The sequence below is a fragment of the Petromyzon marinus genome, chromosome 30 (assembly GCF_048934315.1).
Source record: "Petromyzon marinus isolate PM22_M1 ecotype Great Lakes invasive population chromosome 30, UKy_Petmar_22M1.pri1.0, whole genome shotgun sequence".
Lineage (NCBI taxonomy): Eukaryota > Metazoa > Chordata > Hyperoartia > Petromyzontiformes > Petromyzontidae > Petromyzon > Petromyzon marinus.
The window spans coordinates 8,513,581-8,532,316 of record NC_133696.1 but is presented as its reverse complement, the minus strand read 5'-3'; the positions used below and the strand labels follow the sequence as shown (position 1 = coordinate 8,532,316).

The window sequence follows — 18,736 nt, the reverse complement described above, 5'->3', positions numbered from 1 at the left end:
TTTGTCTTTGTGTACTCGCGTGTGTCGTAAAATGTTGTTTTTGCGACGGCCCAAAGGTGCCGTAAAACGATGCCCCCACGCGCGGGTCCCCATAACGACGAGTCAACAGGGAGAGCGAGGGGAGAGAGAGCCCCTGGCTCCTAGGGAGAGAGAGAGCCCCTGGCTCCTAGGGAGAGAGAGAGCCCCTGGCTCCTAGGGAGAGAGAGAGCCCCTGGCTCCTAGGGAGAGAGAGAGCCCCTGGCTCCTAGGGAGAGAGAGAGCCCCTGGCTCCTAGGGAGAGAGAGAGCGCCCCTGGCTCCTAGGGAGAGAGAGAGCCCCTGGCTCCTAGGGAGAGAGAGAGCCCCCGGCTCCTAGGGAGAGAGTCCCTGGCTCCTAGGGAGAGCACCTGGCTCCTAGGGAGAGAGCCCCTGGCTCCTAGGGAGAGAGAGAGCCCCTGGCTCCTAGGGAGAGAGAGAGCCCCTGGCTCCTAGGGAGAGAGAGAGCCCCTGGCTCCTAGGGAGAGAGAGAGCCCCTGGCTCCTAGGGAGAGAGAGAGCCCCTGGCTCCTAGGAAGAGAGAGAGAGTCCCTGGCTCCTAGGGAGAGAGCCCCTGGCTCCTAGGGAGAGAGAGAGCCCCTGGCTCCTAGGGAGAGAGACCCCTGTCTCCTCGGGTAGGAGGAAAGGAGGTGAGAAAACCTCTTGTCTTCTCATCGGAGGTAGGGAGAGGAGAGAGAACCCATCTGGAGAGAGAGAGAGAAAGGTGTGAGTGGTTCCCATCTCCTGGGATGAGCAAGGTGAAGTAAAGGTGTGGGAAGACCTCCCACCCCTTCCGTCTCCGAGGATAGCAGCAGAGGACACCCCGGTTTTGGGAGGAGAGGGAAGGAGAGACACAGAGACCATGCCTTCCAGCAGAGACGAGAAGAGCTAAATAATAGACCCCTATACCCTGCCACAGAAGCAATAGGAACAGACCCTGTCGCATGAGAGGGCAGTGGAGAGACAGCCCGTATCTTGACCCTGTGTCCTCCAGCAGAAAAGACAGTCTCCATCTCTTGGAAGAGGATAGGGGAAAGACCCCCCCCCCCATCTCCTGGGAGAGAAGTGATATCCTGTCTCGCGGCAAGAGAAGAACGGGCTATTTGGGAGAGAAAGAAGAGAGACCGCATCTTCAGAGAGACGCCTGTCTACCCGGTAGAGGAGGAGGCTAAGAGAGGGAGGGGTCCGTGTCTCCCTGGGTCTGGGTATTTTTCGGGGCCCCGCAATGGAGCAGTACACGATCCTGGGTCGCATCGGCGAAGGCGCCCATGGGATCGTGTTCAGAGCCAAGCACATCGAGGTGAGAGGGCCAAGTCCGTGCGTCACTAACATGCCAAGCACGTGGGACTTACGTCGCAACATAAACCTCAGCCCTTGACTACTCCACTGACACACACGTCACTGACAAGGCAAGAATACGTGGCGTGAGAATTAGCATAGCACGTCGAGAACACAGCGACACGTGTCACTGACACGATCGCAGCACGTGGACCCTGTACCACTCACATGTTTACACGATGTCTGCAACATGTTCCGCTACCCAGTAAACATGGAAATGTGGGGCCAACGTCGGCACGTGGTTGGAACTGTTGGACCAACGTTCGGCCAATGATGGCCTATCGTTCCATGTTTACTGGGCATGTGCCTGTATCAGGGTATATACAGTATATATGCATGTACAGTATATATGCTCAAGATCTATAAGTATCTTGGGGTCATCCTGGATTCAAAACTGAATTTTGAAGCTCACATTGATTATATTGGTAAAAAGACAAATAAAAATTGGTTTTCTGTATCGACACAAGCACTGCTTCCCCCCAATGTTCCGTTTGGAATTGATACAAGCTACCGTACTGCCTCTACTTGACTACTGTGACATCGTGTATAAATCAGCCCCAAGTACTGTACTGAAGAAGCTTGATTCCATCTATCACTCGACCTTAAGATTTACATTGAACTGCCCATATAGGACTCACCACTGTGATCTCTACGTTGGGTCAAACTTAACATCTCTTAATTTTCGACGGCTTGTGCACAAGATCGTATTTATTCACGATGTACTTACAAAAAAATCCGCAGACTACCTGCTGGATCTCCTCTCTGTTTCAAAGAACAAATTTGACCTCAGGTCTTCGATCACATACCAGCTTCACATTCCCTATTGCCGTACAGAAACTGGAGGAAGGGCCTTTGCTATTGATGCCCCCAGGGTCTGGAATGCTATTGCCAATAAGCTGCAACTTGAATCGCTACCAATGAGATCTCTCAAAACTGCTCTAGAGGAGTTGTACACCCCGAGCTGCCACTGCTATTCATTGGCGTAAAATAAAATGTTTCACTCCGGATGACGCTGCAAAGTATTATCTGTATTTTGATTTAGCGTGCTGATCTTAAAGGTGCATTGAAAAATGTGACACTCCGACTGATGCTTCTGTTGTTGTGGAGTAACTCATGCAGCCAGCTATGGCTCTAGGGTTTGGTGTTACATGTTATTTATGTAGTTTATTGTAAAAAATTCGGTCACAGTCCCTATGATCACTCTTACATTGCAATTATGGCTTTATTTTTTGGTGATTTCGAAAAGTTTTTTGGTTTGGACATGTTTGTTTTGTTGTAGTACGGAGTTAGACTGATGGCCTTACTCTAAGTTTTCTTGTGGTTGTTGTTGTTGTTTGACTTGCATCCCACTGGGATTTTTGCACACAGCGTTGGTGTACGGTGCTTTTTCAGGAATATTTTGCTGTTTTTTTCATGGAGTTTCTGTTTGCACAGTCACATAGTCACTTTAAGATGTTTTCTTGTTCGTGTTTTTTTGTTTGTTGTGGTTGCACCCGATTCAAGAGACGAATGGCTCACAGGCCTATACCAAATAAATAAACTGAAATAAACTGAAACTGAATGTACAGTATATATGCAGGGCTTAATTTCAACCGGTCCTGTCCGGGTCAGTGACCCGTGGAACTATTTCCTGACCCGGTATACCACATCCATCATACCTCTTGCCTATGACTGTGGCAACATCATACCTCTTGCCTATGACTGTGGCAACGACTAATCACGTACCATCTCTTGATTTAGCAGTGACCCACAAAATATGCATTGAAAATAAATCAAGCCATATATGTATATATTTTCATGGGATTTTCTTTCTATATTTCTGTATAATGTCTTTACATGTGGGCCGTGACCTCACCGCCAGTGAGCTTGCAACACATGCGTGGCCTCAAAGTGCACCTAGCCTGGCACGAGCACCATGGTGACCTCACTATTGTTGCCTGGGTGTCCACAGAGTGGGGAGACAGTGGCGCTGAAGAAAGTGGCCCTGAGGCGCCTGGAGGACGGGATTCCCAACCAGGCCCTGCGCGAGATCAAGGCCCTTGAGGAGATCGAGGACAACCCCTACGTGAGGGGACCCCTATCCCCTCCCTGCAGCCCTCTCTCCCCTACTCTCCCCACAGACCCTTCTCTCCGACCCTAACTTCTCACTGCAGAGCCTCTCCCCTATGCCATCTCCTACAGGCCCCCTCATTTATCCTTCCCTATCTCTACCCTACCCTCTCTCTACCAGACCCCGGCATCACCATCTCGACCCTTCTCCCCTTCACTCTCCATTCCATACTCTCTCCTGTAGACTCCTCTCCCCCGCACACCCTTTCTCCTCGGTTTGCGTTGTTTTTTTACAACGTTAATTCACCCCAACACCGTCGCGTGATCTGCACATGGTATAATTCACTTAAACCCTAAACAATCAATCCGTGCGCACGCAATTCACAGCACTCGCCGCTTCCTGAGACAAGTGACATTCATCGACAGCTCGGCACATTGTCACAACAACGCAGGTTGCTGGGTGATGTCTCGTTTTGATGGTGAATGAATGGTCAAATGTTGGCAAAATGACGGCGAAACATTGGTGAAATGACAGTGGAATTATTCTGACAATTATAGTGAAATGTATGTAAAATTTGAATTAATTGATGGTGTAAGTTTGAATGTCTAGGTATCTCCTGGGAGAGAATTCCAGAGTATGTGGGCTGCCACACATACTCGTAAGTAATATTACATTTAATTAATGGTGAAAACGATGGTGACAATGTACGTAAAACGAAGGTGAAAATGACGCTGAGATGTCACAACGGTCGCGTCGCGCAGGTTGTCAAGCTGCGCGACGTCTTCCCGCACGGCACGGGCTTTGTGCTCGCGTTCGAGTTCATGCTGTCCGACCTGGCCGAAGTGATCCGCGACTCGGAGCGCCCGCTCTCCCAGGCGCACGTCAAGAGCTACATGAGCATGCTGCTCAAGGGCGTCGCTTTCTGCCACCACAACTCCATCATGCACAGGGTGAGTGGCACGCGCGGGCACGTACACAACAGCCCTGGCATCTCACCCGCGGGCTGCAAACCACGCGCGTGCGCAACGACCTTGCAGCCCGACCACGTGTGTGCGTTGCGGGTGTGATGCGATCTTACTTTTCTGGGGTAGTCGTGGCAATGCACGTGGCCTGTAATCCAGCGCTGTGGAGGCAGAGGAGGGTTGGTGGATCAACGCACAAATGTTGCGAAACTCCCTTCTCGTGGGCGGCGAGGTGCTGTACCCTGGCTCCCAGGAGAAGGCGGTACTGTACAGCGAAGCGGGGACCTGAGTTGTTGCTGCTCTGGAGACCGTGAGATCATTGATCGATGTTCGGTCGCCGGGTTGATGATGGTATTAGGTAATCGTGATTTCTCACTGAACAGGGTGGGGCGCGTGAAGGCTGCCATCTTCAGCACCAGTCTGGACGAATATCATTGTCCTATCTTCAGAGGGTAGAGTGTTACCCCGTCGCACGTGTGGATTTTCTCTGGGTTCTATGGTTTCCTCCCACATGTATGAACACTCTTAAGTATTGGCTGACAACATCTTATCCAATTTGCGCCTGTGTGTTTGAGGACTGTGCAGCGTTGTGTGATGCGGTTGCATGAATTACACTTTTAAAAATATATTATTTATTATTGACACTCATACATCCGAGCCCAGCCAGTGCAACTGTTTCCCACTGGCTATTTGCAGAGCCGAGCCGGAGCCAAACCCGTGCTCTGCTGGCCACACAAGACATCTTAAATCTGGTTAATGGCACAACACGGGAGCCAGGGTGGGGATAAGGACCTATTCTGTACTCGGGACGTAAGCACACCATGACAACGGTTTCACCACGTCTTCTCCATGCAGTGCAACTCGTCGTGTGGCTAGCGGCATGGCAAAGGCTACGCAGTGGAAAAACAACACGGCGCCTCCCGAGCAGTGCCGGGCAGGCTCGGCACAGCCCGGGTACGGTTCAGTTGACAGTGGAAAAGCAGCATTGATCTCTGATCCATGTGTGTGTTGGACCTTCTGGGGAGTGGGAGTGTAGTGTAGTGAGCTGCACTATGAGCCCAGCAACCCGAGTTCAATTCCTGCTCAGCGAAAATTTGGAGACGAATATCTCACCCGGTCTTGGTCATCCCCTCGGTCGACTTAGCCTTCATTGAGTAGCTGGTCGAGTGTGTAGACAGCACTGTATTTATGTCTGTTGAACTTCTCTCGCAACCGTACATAGCCAACCGTGATAATCGGAGGTGTGAGGGGAGACAAAGGCGGCCGCGCACGGTAGATCGCTGCTGATACGGGGGATCTTTGTTTCGCAGGATCTGAAGCCAGCGAACCTCCTCATCAGCTCCATGGGCCACCTCAAGATCGCTGACTTCGGCCTCGCTCGCGTCTTCTCCAACGACGGAGACCGCCTCTACAGCCACCAGGTCGCCACGCGGTGAGCACGCACGGAACAAAGGGTCAGCAGTCGTGGGGTGAGTTGTCTATGGGGCGAGGAATCGCTGCTCACTTGGTGTAAGAGGCAGCCTGACTGCTGAATTTATGCCACAGTAAGAATCCGAATGTTTCGCCATCGTTGGATGTTTGTACCCAATGTTAATTTCACTAATACCCCATGGGCCAACGTTGACATGTGGTTGGAACCGCTGGACCAACATTCCACGTGCACTGGGTCTCACTTGCAAGTGACGCGCCACTTTGTCGCAGGCATCTTCGCAGGTTTGACCGATTTAACTCGAGACGTGAGGGTTACCAGGACCACAGACGGAGAAAGATGAGTGTCTCGCGGGATGAGTACTGACACGGTGGCGTGTGTGTCGGTGTTTGTTTTGTCGGGTGGCGTGAACTCCAACCCAAGTTGGTACCGCGCACCTGAGCTGCTGTACGGAGCCCGAAAGTACGACGAGGGTGTGGACTTGTGGTAAGCGCCAGCCTGCTCGTAATCGCGCCACGGCGTACGGAGAGAGACGATCGTGTGCCGCTCCGAGTCTGAACCAAGGCTGTGGTGTGTTACAGAGAATATCACCAGTTTATCCGTCAGTCCCTCTATCTGTCCGTTCCTCTGTCCGTTTAGTTGAACTGGAATTTAAAAAAAACGTCATTTGTCTATTTCTGCAGTAAGTCTCAAGACCTTCATTTAGGAGGGTCCTGCATTGACTAATTCGGTGCCAGTTCAGCGGCTCCAAAATGGTGTCGCTGCCCTGAGCCACCTGGCCGCTTCTGCGTGTGCACTCGCGCGTTAATTTAATTGCGCGCGTGACTTTGCTTGTGCGTGCGTGCGCATCGCATGTAGGGAGCAGTAGTGCAGTAGTTAGCGCGCTGCATCATGAACCCGGCGACACGGGTTCGATTCCCGCTCACGGTCAACACCAGTAACAATTATCTGAACTGGCACTGGGCCTCACCTAGGTCGACTCATCCTCAATTGAGTACCTGGTGCAGTGTTTATATATCACCGCTGGGGAGACAAAGGCGATCGGGCGTGGTGCTGGCTACCCACACCTTCGTGTGTGCCATTGCTAGCCTTCATAGGTGCTTGCTAACAGCACTTGTCCCTGTAGTCTGTTAAGGCTACACGGGGGATCTTTGTCTTTGTGTACGTCGCATAGGGCGGTGGGCTGCATCCTGGGCGAGCTCCTCAACTGCTCCCCGCTCTTCCCCGGAGAGAACGACATCGAGCAGCTGTGCTGCGTGCTGCGTGTGCTGGGGACCCCCAACCAGCACGTGTGGCCGGTATAGACCCCCTCGTTGCCAGACGACTCATGAGTCGTCATCCCCACATTGAGTCCACGTCCAGGTGTCAGATAGGTTCGCTTTCCTCTCGTTGGCGTACAAACGGTGCAGACAGAAGGACGGAGGCGGACATTATAAGACAAGAATGTGCAAATGAAACGGTACCGATGAAACAACACAAGTGAGCCAGTGAGACCAGTTAATTAACCCTTGGCTCAAATTGTCACCTCAAATCGCGACGATCCTTCAACTTACCTAAGAGAGGGCTGTAAGGAAGGGCTGAACCGTTACCTCCCTGTCATCATCTTTCTCATCATTCCCATCATGATCATCATTGTCGTCATCATCTTTCTCATCATTCCCATCATGATCATCATCGTCGTCATCATTGTCAGCCTGCAGCCGTCGCCACCTTCCACGTGACGATTTGTCCACTCTCCCCGTTTCCCCCCCCCACCTTTCCCCACACTCATCCAACTCGCCCACCTCGCCACGCTCAACTCGCCCCACTTACCACCACGACTCTCACTCCACCCATGTCCCTGGCAGGAGATAACGGAGTTGCCGGATTACAACAAGATCGCGTTCCGCGAGAACGCGGCGCTGCCCCTGGAGGAGGTGGTTCCGGACGCGCCGCCCGAGGCCGTGGAGCTGCTGCGCCGGCTGCTCGTGTACCCGTCGCGCCAGCGCATCCCCGCCAGCGAGGTCAGCGAGCGCCGACAAAGGCCGGCACGCCCTGCGCGGCGCAGCCCTTGTCCAGCACGAGGGCTGAACCCGCGTTGGTGCGACGCGGGGTGGATTTATTGCGGAGTGGATTCGAGACTATGTGCGGCCTCGTGGCAAGACACAGTGGCGGATGAATTTCATATTTAACAATGATGAACACATTCCTGCGGAGGGAGCTGGTAGGAACGTTGGGTCGCTCGGTCAATGGCCAGGGTCAACGGCGGTGTGGTGTATTCCGCAAATATGCCCAACTGTGAGGGCGGGCACAAGCCGGCGTGAGTAGGTTAAATATTGAGTTCTATAAGGGCACCACGGGGTGACCAGCCCCTCCCATTTTTGGATGCACGACGGACGGACGGACACAATAATCCCCTGTGGGCTGGTGTAACCAGGAGGTTCCTACCAGTACTATTGTTTCTATATACAGTCGGGAAGACTGATTGGTGCCCGAGGTCACTCGTTGTGAGTTGCTTCCCTGCCCTCTTGAGTTCTCACCTGGTTAAACTGTGGTGGTATTAGCCATAAACTGCAGTGACACCTGGTTAAACTGCGGTGTCTTATCAGCAGTAAATATCCGACCACACGCGGTCTGCTTCACCCACAGTGGACGTTAAAGATCCCGTGACGTCATTCGCAAAAGAGTAGGGCCACTTTTGTGAAAGCGTCACTCTCCAAATTATTCAAGTTTGAAAAATGTACACCGCAAATGACTCAATTGGAATATACATAGCCAACCGTCGTCCCCCTCCTGCGAAAACTTAGCAGGACCCTCCTGAACAATAATTCACGAGACTTTAGTGAGGCTTTCTGTGGTAAATGAACTTAATCATAAAACTTCATCACACAACTCAGCTTAGTCCACAACACACAGAGGCGCGTATTTGTATTAAGTTGCTTTTAGCCAATTCAAAAGTGCTTATACGTGCGGAAGGAAACCGGAGCACCCAGAGAAAACCCACACGTTTGAGGGGGCAGCACTCTATCCCATGCAGATGGAACAGATGGAGATTAGTTTGCACTTTGCTGTACCACCCATGGGGTTAGGGGGTTCACATGTCGCACGCCACTCGTCCTGTATCTTGTCGCGTGTCACACGTATCGTGTAGCGCGTGCCGCGCTGTCATGCGCATCGTGTCTGGTATCACGTGCCTTGTCTGTATCGCATGTCACGTGTCTTGTCGTGCGGCGTCATGTGTGAACGTGTCGTGCATTACATGTTGCGCCTCGTATCGCGTGTCATACATGTCAAGTGCCGTGTCACACGTGTGTGCCGCCGCAGGCCCTGCTGCACCCGTACTTCTTCACGGCGCCGCTGCCCGCTCACCACTCGGAGCTGCCCATCCCGCAGAGGGGGGCGCGGGGGTCTCGGCGCGGGGTGGGGGGCGGGGGGCGCCCCCCGGCCGTGGAGCGCCCCCTAATGGAGTCGCTCGTCGACCCGGCCACCGTCACCCCCTTCGCTGTTGCCTAGAGGGGCACCCAGATTCCCACAGAGGTGTCCCCCTGGTGTTCACAGAGGGAACCCCTAATACAGGGGTCTCTTGATACAGAAGTCTCCTGTACATTCATAGGGGTCTCTGAACAAGTCACAGAAGTCGCTGATATAGGGGTCTTCAGGACACGGGTTGCTGATACTCACAGAGGTCCATGACGCACACAAAGACAAAGTTTCCCCGTATAGCCTTTGTCAGACTCTTGGGGCAAGTGCTGTTAGTGAGCACCTATTATGACGGCACAACACAAGGGGGGGGTGTTGTGACCAGCACCACACCCCCCCCCCTTGTCTCTCCACTGCTTACGTTTACACATTTCACCAGGTACTCATTTGAGGTTGAGTCTACCTAGGGGAGACCCAGTATCTAATTATATAATTTCCACCAATGTTAACCACGGCCCCGGTTTGCAACGCATATCGCTAACCATTGCACCACCACTCCAGACACCAGAGGGGAGTCCTCCCGCCACCGTGGCCGACACGGTTATCCCTGTTGTCATTCCACGTGTCCAGTGGTGGAAATTGCACATTCCTGTGATTGGATTATGTACGCTTGTATATAAACTGTACATAACAAAAGAGCCATTATTCGTGTGGTGAATCGTCGCATTTTCACATCGGTCTACTCACAACACGAGCAATCATCATCAGGTACAAATGAATGAGAAAACAAACCTTAAATTTTGATTGAAAGCTTTCGTGACTGCAGGGATTCATATTCTTGGTTTCTTTTGGTAAAGTCACGTAGAAGGGAAACAAGAAAATGATAAAAATATAAAACAATAAAATTCTCACGACGTTTCGATTGCAACACCAGCAATCATCATCAGGTGTGTTGCAGTCGAAACGTCGTGAGAATTTTATTGTTTTATATTTTTATAATTTTATTGTTTCCCTTCTACGTGACTTTACCAAAAGAACCAAGAATATAAAACAAACCTTGTAAACTTAGAAATAGAAAGCAAAACAACACAGAGAGTCGGCTAACATAACAGTCAACACCCCACCTGGTTGATTACGTTCTTCCAAAGATTGCTCATTCATTCGTACCTGATGATGATTGCTTGTGTTGCAATCGAAACATCGTATGCTATTATTTAATTTATTTTTCTTTCTACGTGACTTTACCGAAAGAACCAAATAGTAACAGAATTGTCATAACAACACTAATTTTGATTAATTTTCATTATTAACTATTTGATCATTTAAATTTACGAAGGTCACCTTTTATTCACTCCATGAAGGTGCATTTTGCTTCTCCATGGGAGAATGGAGCAGCATACATTTTGAAAAATTTTCTAATGATTGTTATTAAACACTTTGATTCTAATGATTCTACCAGGGCTTTTCATTCTGTGAAATGAATATGTGATTGTTATAATTGTACTCTCCATTTTGCTTCGTTCTACTACAAAGTTTAAAGTATTTTTTATAGTTATAATTACTTTTAATATTTTATAATTATAAGAGAATTTCAATATAATATTGTGAACATCTGCAGTTTTAGTTAGACGTTGAATATTTTCAAGTGAATTTTATGCTAAATTTCAGCTTTCCAACGCCACATTTTTAATAAATGTTTTCTCCTACAACATCAGAGTGCAGCGCCACATTAAATACGCACTACAATGACAATAGTTTAAAGCGATTTGAAGCATGTTTTATTTAAAAATGGAAATATGGTTTGGGGGGGGGGGCAGAGCTTTGTGACGTCATATTTGAGGGGGGTCTGACTTTTTGTGACGCCGTGTGACGAGGGGGGGAGGGGGGGGTCAAAAATCGGCCAAAATCACGTGACGTCATTTCTGGAGGCCCCTTGGATTAATTCTGGGGTCAACAATTTATTTTCAACTTTTGATCGCAAATGAAAGTGCGTGCGTGCGAAAAAACTAATTTCTTTTCACCTCGGTGTTTTTATTCTCCATACGCCACACGAGAGATGGAAAGGAACTTGAACGGTTGCCCGTCCCCCCGTTGACGAAGCCTCCGAGGAACAACCCTTCCCCTCGTGGACTGCCCAGGCTCGTCCTGGTCTCGCTACGAGTGCAGTAGGTGGCGACAGAGGGCCAGCACTGCCGACTCGGTACAGCAGCGAAGCGACTTGTGCTCCAACCCGACGCAAGAGGTCACAACGCGTCGCGTGTTTGCTCTGCGTGTCATCGGAGATGCCCCCATCGGGAGGGATTAATTATCCAGGCGAAAATAGAATAAATGAAAATGTCAACAAATATGTGCTTAAAAGTTTGCCCAGACCTCGAGGAGGGTGCAAGTTGTACCGTTAAAATTGTCGACACCGAGGGTCCTCAGCACCTTGCCACTACCCTATCCTCCGCCCTCCGCCTTACCACCACCCTACATTTGTCCAAGTTTACCAAGCTTACCCGCTCCAACACAAACAATGCAAAAGGCGTTCCACACAGCACGCACCCCGACGATTGTCAAACACGTGCCACAGGATGGAGAGAATTCCCATTCCAACGAAGGTTGAGCAAGCTATTTGCTGGCGCATTGTCAGCGGTGCGCATGCACAATGAACACAACTCAAGACAGATACCGCGTGCACGTGTGCGCGTGTGTTCGTGTGCGTACCAATCATCATACATAAAGACAGACATACACACGCACGCTTCTGAAACTGACCGCGGTCAGTCCGCGTTCAATCGGCTCAAGTGTCCATGGGCCGATTGAACGCGGAGATAGAGGAGAGAGAGGAGGGAGGCCGATGTCAAATGAACCCTTCCCCCGGCCAAATTAGGGCAATTATAGATTCGCAGCGGTGATTACCGCGAGACGCGAAAGATAAATGCTGCAGACACACAAGCGCGTATACATCCACACACAGGCGTATACACAAATACAAAGATCCCCCCCCTTCCCCATATAGTCTTAACAGACTGCTGGGGCAAGTGCAAGCGAGCACCTATGAAGATCTGAACGGCACACACGAAGGGGTTGGTGGCCAACACCACGCCCGGCCGCCTTTGCCTCCCCAATGGTGATGATACACCGCACCAAGTGCTCGTTTGCCGAGTCGATCCAGGGGAGGCCCTGGGCCGGTTCAAATATTCGCAGACACTGTTGTTGGTCGTGAGCGGGAATCGATCTCGGGTCGCAGGGTTCGGAGCGTAGTGCGCCCAACCGATGCGCCACCGCTCTCCACAGCCAGACGGGCGCGCGCGCGCACACTCACAAATATTCGGGCAGGTGTGGGTAAAGGCGCAGCCCTGCAATTGCCCGCTCGCGCTACTGTTGGCGGAAGCGCCCCCACTTTAGAGGGAACTCTGCAGAGGATCCTCCTCTGGAGGGTAACTGTTGGCCTACTCTTCCACGCTCAGGCCTGCCGCCTTGGGTTGCACAGGCGGACAATGTTCACTCACCGCTCGGACAGAACATTCAGTGTTGTGACAAATATAGAGGGACATGTTCCCCGGCGGGACTAACAGATGCACAGACGTATTTAGTAGTTAGGCAGGTGCACAGACAAAACGCACTGTTCACGAACGATATAGAGACAGACAGCTGGAGACACAGAGAGGAGATGCCTTGGTTGATGGACGCACAGAAAACACAGCTTATCCAGCAATCTCGAACCCTACTAAATCTCACTTATCCCAGGTCCCACCAGCATCACCACCGTTCCAGGTCTCCGTATTCCCATTTCCGTCCACCACTCATCCAGATCTTCCTTCGCCCAGGCCACATGATCCAACAACCCTTCGCTCCACGGGCCAAGGTTCTTATTCTCAGATCCAACATTCACCATCCCAGATCTCCCAGATCCCAACCTCCACCACCAACTTCCCAGGTCTCCTCATGCCCCCAGTCTTCACGGCTGCTGTTGTTGTTGTTGGTGCTGTATGGCTGCTATGGTTGCTATCTCCGAGTTCCGGGCGTCCTTAATCCCCAAATCGCTGTGTTTGTTTTTACTGCCTGGCAGACGAAAGTTTCCATTCTCAACGCGAGCATCGGGCGGCGCTTTCACTCTGTCGCCTGCCCTGAGCCATAGGTGGATATTCCACATCTCCATTGTGGAGTTGTTGATCACCTATGAAGGCCAGCACCACACACACGGGGGGGGGGGTGTCTGTACCACTCCCGGCCGCCTTTGTCTCCCCGTGCCAATTTCTACACACCGCACCAGGTGCTCATTTGAATTTGCGTCGACCTAGGGGAGGGCCAGAACCGGTTCAAATATTGCTATTGGCCCTGAGCGGCAAACGAACTCGGATCAGCTGGGTTCATAGCGCAGTGCGCTAACCACTGCGCTACCGCTCTCTTACTTACACACATAGATACATCAACCCCCCCTTAGCCACTAAGTGGCAGTAACGTCACCATGGCGCTTGTGCCAGGCTATGTGCACTTTAAGGCCATGTGAAGTGGCCTTCAAGGGCACGTACATACAGACATACACACACACACGCACGTTTCTAAAACTGACTGCGGTCCGTACATTATCAAAGCGAAGACTTGTAATCATGGGTGTCGCTGAAGAATTTGACTTTTTAAAATACATTTGAGTTAAAATTCCTTCTGGTGAGATCCGGGCTTTAGTGAAGAGAGCTTGTAAGCAGGGGGGGGGGGGATTAGGGGAGAGGGAAGGAGGTGAGAGAGACATTGAGTCACGGATAAAAGCAAAGACGAAAAGTGGTCGATGCTGCTATTGCTGCTGTAATGATGCTGCCATGGCTATGATGCACACACACATACACATGTGTGTGTGTGTGCATCAACACCTTCTTGGTGAACACACTCAGACGGGGTCCACAAATAAGTGTTCTGCTCGACTGCCCCTGAGTAACAGTGCATTGTGTCTGGAGCTCAGCAATGGAACGCCCACCGAGCAGGAGATGGAGCGGCGAAATCTGTCTCGGTATGCAGGCGCTGGGGTGCTTAGGGAGGCCTTCATCCAGCAGTGGATTGACCATGGCTGATGATGATGATGAGAATGTATGAGACCATGATCCACCACTCTCACCATCATCATAAACACAAACATCATCAATAGTACCCACATCATCAACATCACCAACGGTGTAGTATTATTGCTCAAGCGTATTTCGTGTAACGAGGTGGTGAGAACTGAAGAGACCAGACCGAGTCCAATTTGCTAGTGACCTGGGTCACAAACATGACATAGACCCATACACGTCGAGATACATAGACCCAGATACATCCAGATACATAGACCCAGATACATGGAGATACGTGGACCCATATATATCGAGAGATACGTAGACCCATATACATCCAGATACATAGACCCAGATACATGGAGATACGTAGACCCACAAACATCGAGAGATACGTGGACCCATATACATCCATATACATAGACCCAGATACATGGAGATACGTAGACCCAAATATATATCGAAAATATACATAGACCCATATAGATCCAGATACATAGACCCAAATACATGGAGATACGTAGACCCACAAACATCGAGAGATACATAGACCCACATATATATCGAGAGATACATAGAGACCAATTGAGATACATAGAGATGCATAGAGACACTTAGAGACTATGCACAGAGAGATACAAAGATATACATAGAGGAGCAATAGAGATACGTAGATACCCATAGAGATACACGGATATCCCAGAGCGAAAGCGATATATACAGTATATAGTTTCCACTTTCAAGTGTATTTTGTGTATCCAGGTGAGAACTCAAGAGACAAGGATGAGTCATTTACAAGAGTGACCTGGGTCATCAAAATAACAAAAACAAAAATAAAATATTGTGAAACAATAAAGCAAAATAGAAATTGGAGTAAAAACAAAAAGCAACTGCATTACGTGAGAAATATAAAATAATGTTAAATAAAGAAGTCCCTACTCTTTGGTTCTTTCGGTAAAGTCACGTAGGTATAAAAATAAAATAAAATAAATTAAATCACGACGTTTCGGGCGCAACACAAGCGTCCGTCATCAGGTGTGACAACCACAGCAAGAAACAATTGCTGAAGTGGGCAAAAGGGGGGCTGCTTGTATCAAGAGGCTTATAGGTAAGAGAGGGGGGGGGGGGGCGGAGCCAGGGAGGAGAGACAGAGAGGGTGGGGGTAGGGGGAGTGGGGTGCTGCACGACGACAAAGCCGGGGCTGGGCAGCGAGCGGGGCTGGGAGTAGGAGGCTGAAGAATGCTGGAGATGCGGATATGAAGGCAACACTATAAAGCGGTTAAGATTTTACCTGGTTAATAACATCTATCCAATGATTGCTCAATTTGTATCCATCTTCTCGGTTGAAGTTATGTCTGTGTTTATATATATCTGAATGGCTTCATGAACAAACCTTTGATAGTAGCCGGAAGGTTTGCAGAGCACCTGGGAAATAAACAATATCATGAGAGCCCACAGCGTTATAGCAATGGTCAGCCACGGCGGAGGTATTAGTCCTGCCGTGTTTCAGATCTGCCTTGTGCTCGCGAACACGGTCCGACACATGCCGTTTCGTTTCCCCAATGTAACAATCACCACAGGAGCAACGTAGTTTGTAGACTCCAGGATATTGCATGTCAGGAATGACATCCTTCACAGATGGGATTAGACCACGTATTTTGTGTACTGTACTGAATCGGAACTGGATCTTGTGTTTGTTTAAGATTTTGGCAATCTTTTTGGTAACGCCTGCTATGTATGGTAACGTGATGGTTTTGATCGGCGTCTCTTATTGTTATTTTATTTTTATACCCACGTGACTTTACCGAAAGAACCAAAGAGTATGGATCCCTGCAGTCACGAAAACTTCAACTCTAGAAAGAATTCCCTGTAGTAGTTTTTCTTTGTCTCGGGCAGATAATTTTTCGACTGGACACAAGTACAAATGAAGCTAGAGAGACATTCAACAGATAGAGGGTGACTATTGTACTGCAGTAGAATGTAACCTTACAAGGATGTATCATCATCACCATCACCGCAATCATCATCACCACCACCGCAATCATCATCATCATCACCAACATCATCACCACCATCATCACCATCATCACAATCATCATCACCACCATTACCATCATCGCAATCATCATCACCACCATCATCATGATCACCACAATCACTGTTGAGTCGCGCCGTCGGGAAGATTTGTAACGCGTGCGATGCTGAAACTGGACCTTTCCCCGCCATGGGAACGGCGAGTTTATGAGTTCATGATATTGAGTCGCGGGTCAATTTAGGCGATCGTGTCACGTGGTGCCCCGTCGCGACCGCACGGCGCCGCCGTGTCGCGCTTATATCGCGACATCTCCTGCTGCTTCTTATCGCGAACCAGCATAGCGCGGCTCACAAAGATAAATACACAAGTCCCCCGTATAGCCTTCAACATACTGTTGATGCACAAAGGGGGGTTCGGTGTGGCCAACACCACGTCCAGACGCATTCGTCTCCCAGTGAGGATGCGTTGACGCATGTCGCCAGGTATTCATCTAAGGCTGAGTTAGTCTATGGGGGAGCCTCCAGAACCGGTTCATGTATTCGTCACCGATGTTGGCCGTGAATAGGCATCGAACTCCGCACATTCAGTCACACGGACACAGTCACACATACGGTCACACATACACGGTCACACACACACACGGTCACACACACACACGGTCACACACACACACGGTCACACACACACACGGTCACACACACACACGGTCACACACACACACGGTCACACACACACACGGTCACACACACACGGTCACACACACACGGTCACACACACACGGTCACACACACACGGTCACACACACACGGTCACACACACACGGTCACACACACACGGTCACACACACACGGTCACACACACACGGTCACACACACACGGTCACACACACACGGATACAGTCACACACACACGGATACAGTCACACTCACAGACTGTTGGGGCAAGTGCTGTTAGCGAGCACCTATGAAGGCCGGAACGGTACACGAGGGGGTGGGTGGCCAGCACCACGCCCAGCCGCCTTTGTATCCCCAGTGGCGATGTTTACACACCGAACCAGGAACTCATTTGAGGTCGAGTCGACCTAGGGGAGGCCCACGACCGGCCCAGATAATCGTCACTGGGTGTTGGCCGTGAGCGGGAATCGAACCTGGGTCGCCGGGTTCATAGCGCAGCGCGTTAACCGCTACACTACCACACAACCACACACACAACCACACACACAGTCACACACACAGACACAACCACACACAGTCACACCCCCCAAACCCGCTTCTCTCCCCTACACAGTGCTTGCTCATCGCAGAATTTTGGCCCATCCATTGTGTAGGTACGCAATAATCTGTCAAAACCTGACCCCTCCCCCCACTCCCTGTACGCACGCGGACTTTTTACCCCCCCCCCCACCTGCGTACGTACACTTGACGCACCCCCCATCCCCGAATCCTATAGAACGGCCGATATTTAATCCACACAGAAACGATCAAGGATGAATAATATTAACGTGTTTAAGCAAACAGATAGCCCACCGCCGGCTGCATTAAATCATTAAGTTGCGTACCCTGGCCACTTATTTTGCTGAGCTGCGTGATAGCTGCGGTCAGGGGCACGGTGACATACGAGTGACACCTCTCCCACAGTCCCACTTCTCCCGGCAGTACTTGTTGTCTGACAGCTGAAGACACTGAACTGTGGCTCATTTGAAGGCCAATGTAGACAAATTATTATCGAGGCTTCACCCCCCCCCCCCCCCCGTTTCCTATGCGTACGTTGTCAGTAGACCCCCCATACGCAAGCGAACGCATTTGGGTTAACCCCCTCCATGCGTACGTACTAAATGGATGGCCCCTAAGAACAACAACAACAACGGCGGCGGCGGTGGTGACATGAGCTCGCATCACGGAGCCCGCGGGATGAGTATCGCATCATCACCACCATCACCACATCCTCCTCCTCCTCCACGTGCCCGCCGGGCGCTCTCACGACCGTTGCCGCGTGCGCCACGTGAAGGGCCCACGTGACCGGAGAACTAGCGCCGCCTCACTGCCATCTGCGAGTCGCACAGCGATACGTGATTGGACGAATTCTTCCGCTGGTAGAGAGTGCGCAACGGTGAGTGAGTGTCTTGGACAAGGTGAACGCACAGATAGTGGGGATTGCACGCCACGCGTTCTCAATAAATTTCATTCGCGTTACCGCGGCAAACCTCACTCAGTCTCAAGACTCCTATTCAGGAGGGTCCTGCCAGCTACGTTGGGATGTCTGGGCAGTTCAATAAAAAAAACCGTGTTTAAATTGCCACGTATGTATGTTGAACGTCTTTCTCTCCGTACGTAGCCAACCGTGCTAATGGCAGGAGGAGGAGGAGCAAATAGGGAGTGTGTGGATAACGCTTACGGGCGAGAGGACAAACACTCCTCGCAGGTCTGCAGGACAGCACACGGTCTCACGGTCTCTGTTGTACACGCGTGGCGTCTGACTTG

At 50.7% G+C, this 18,736-nt stretch overlaps 1 protein-coding gene across 1 annotated transcript; it reads left to right on the top strand.

Moving 5' to 3' along the window:
• The first annotated feature begins 40 nt into the window (after nucleotides 1-40).
• On the top strand, nucleotides 41-10,900 carry CDK20 (cyclin dependent kinase 20). Its single transcript, XM_032963423.2, has 8 exons — nucleotides 41-1,313; nucleotides 3,303-3,416; nucleotides 4,163-4,351; nucleotides 5,674-5,795; nucleotides 6,216-6,278; nucleotides 6,967-7,090; nucleotides 7,640-7,795; nucleotides 9,096-10,900. The coding sequence occupies exons 1-8, from the start codon at nucleotides 1,239-1,241 to the stop codon at nucleotides 9,282-9,284; spliced, it is 1,032 nt and encodes a 343-aa protein (XP_032819314.2). The 5' UTR covers nucleotides 41-1,238; the 3' UTR covers nucleotides 9,285-10,900.
• The last annotated feature ends 7,836 nt before the right edge of the window (nucleotides 10,901-18,736 follow it).

Coding starts and splice junctions, on each gene's coding strand:
- CDK20 (XM_032963423.2), top strand. CDS start 1,239: ATGGAGCAGTACACGATCCTGGGTCGCATCGGCGAAGGCGCCCATGGG. Junction 3,417..4,162: donor AGATCGAGGACAACCCCTAC/GTGAGGGGACCC, acceptor CGCGTCGCGCAG/GTTGTCAAGCTGCGCGACGT. Junction 5,796..6,215: donor AGCCACCAGGTCGCCACGCG/GTGAGCACGCAC, acceptor CTCCAACCCAAG/TTGGTACCGCGCACCTGAGC.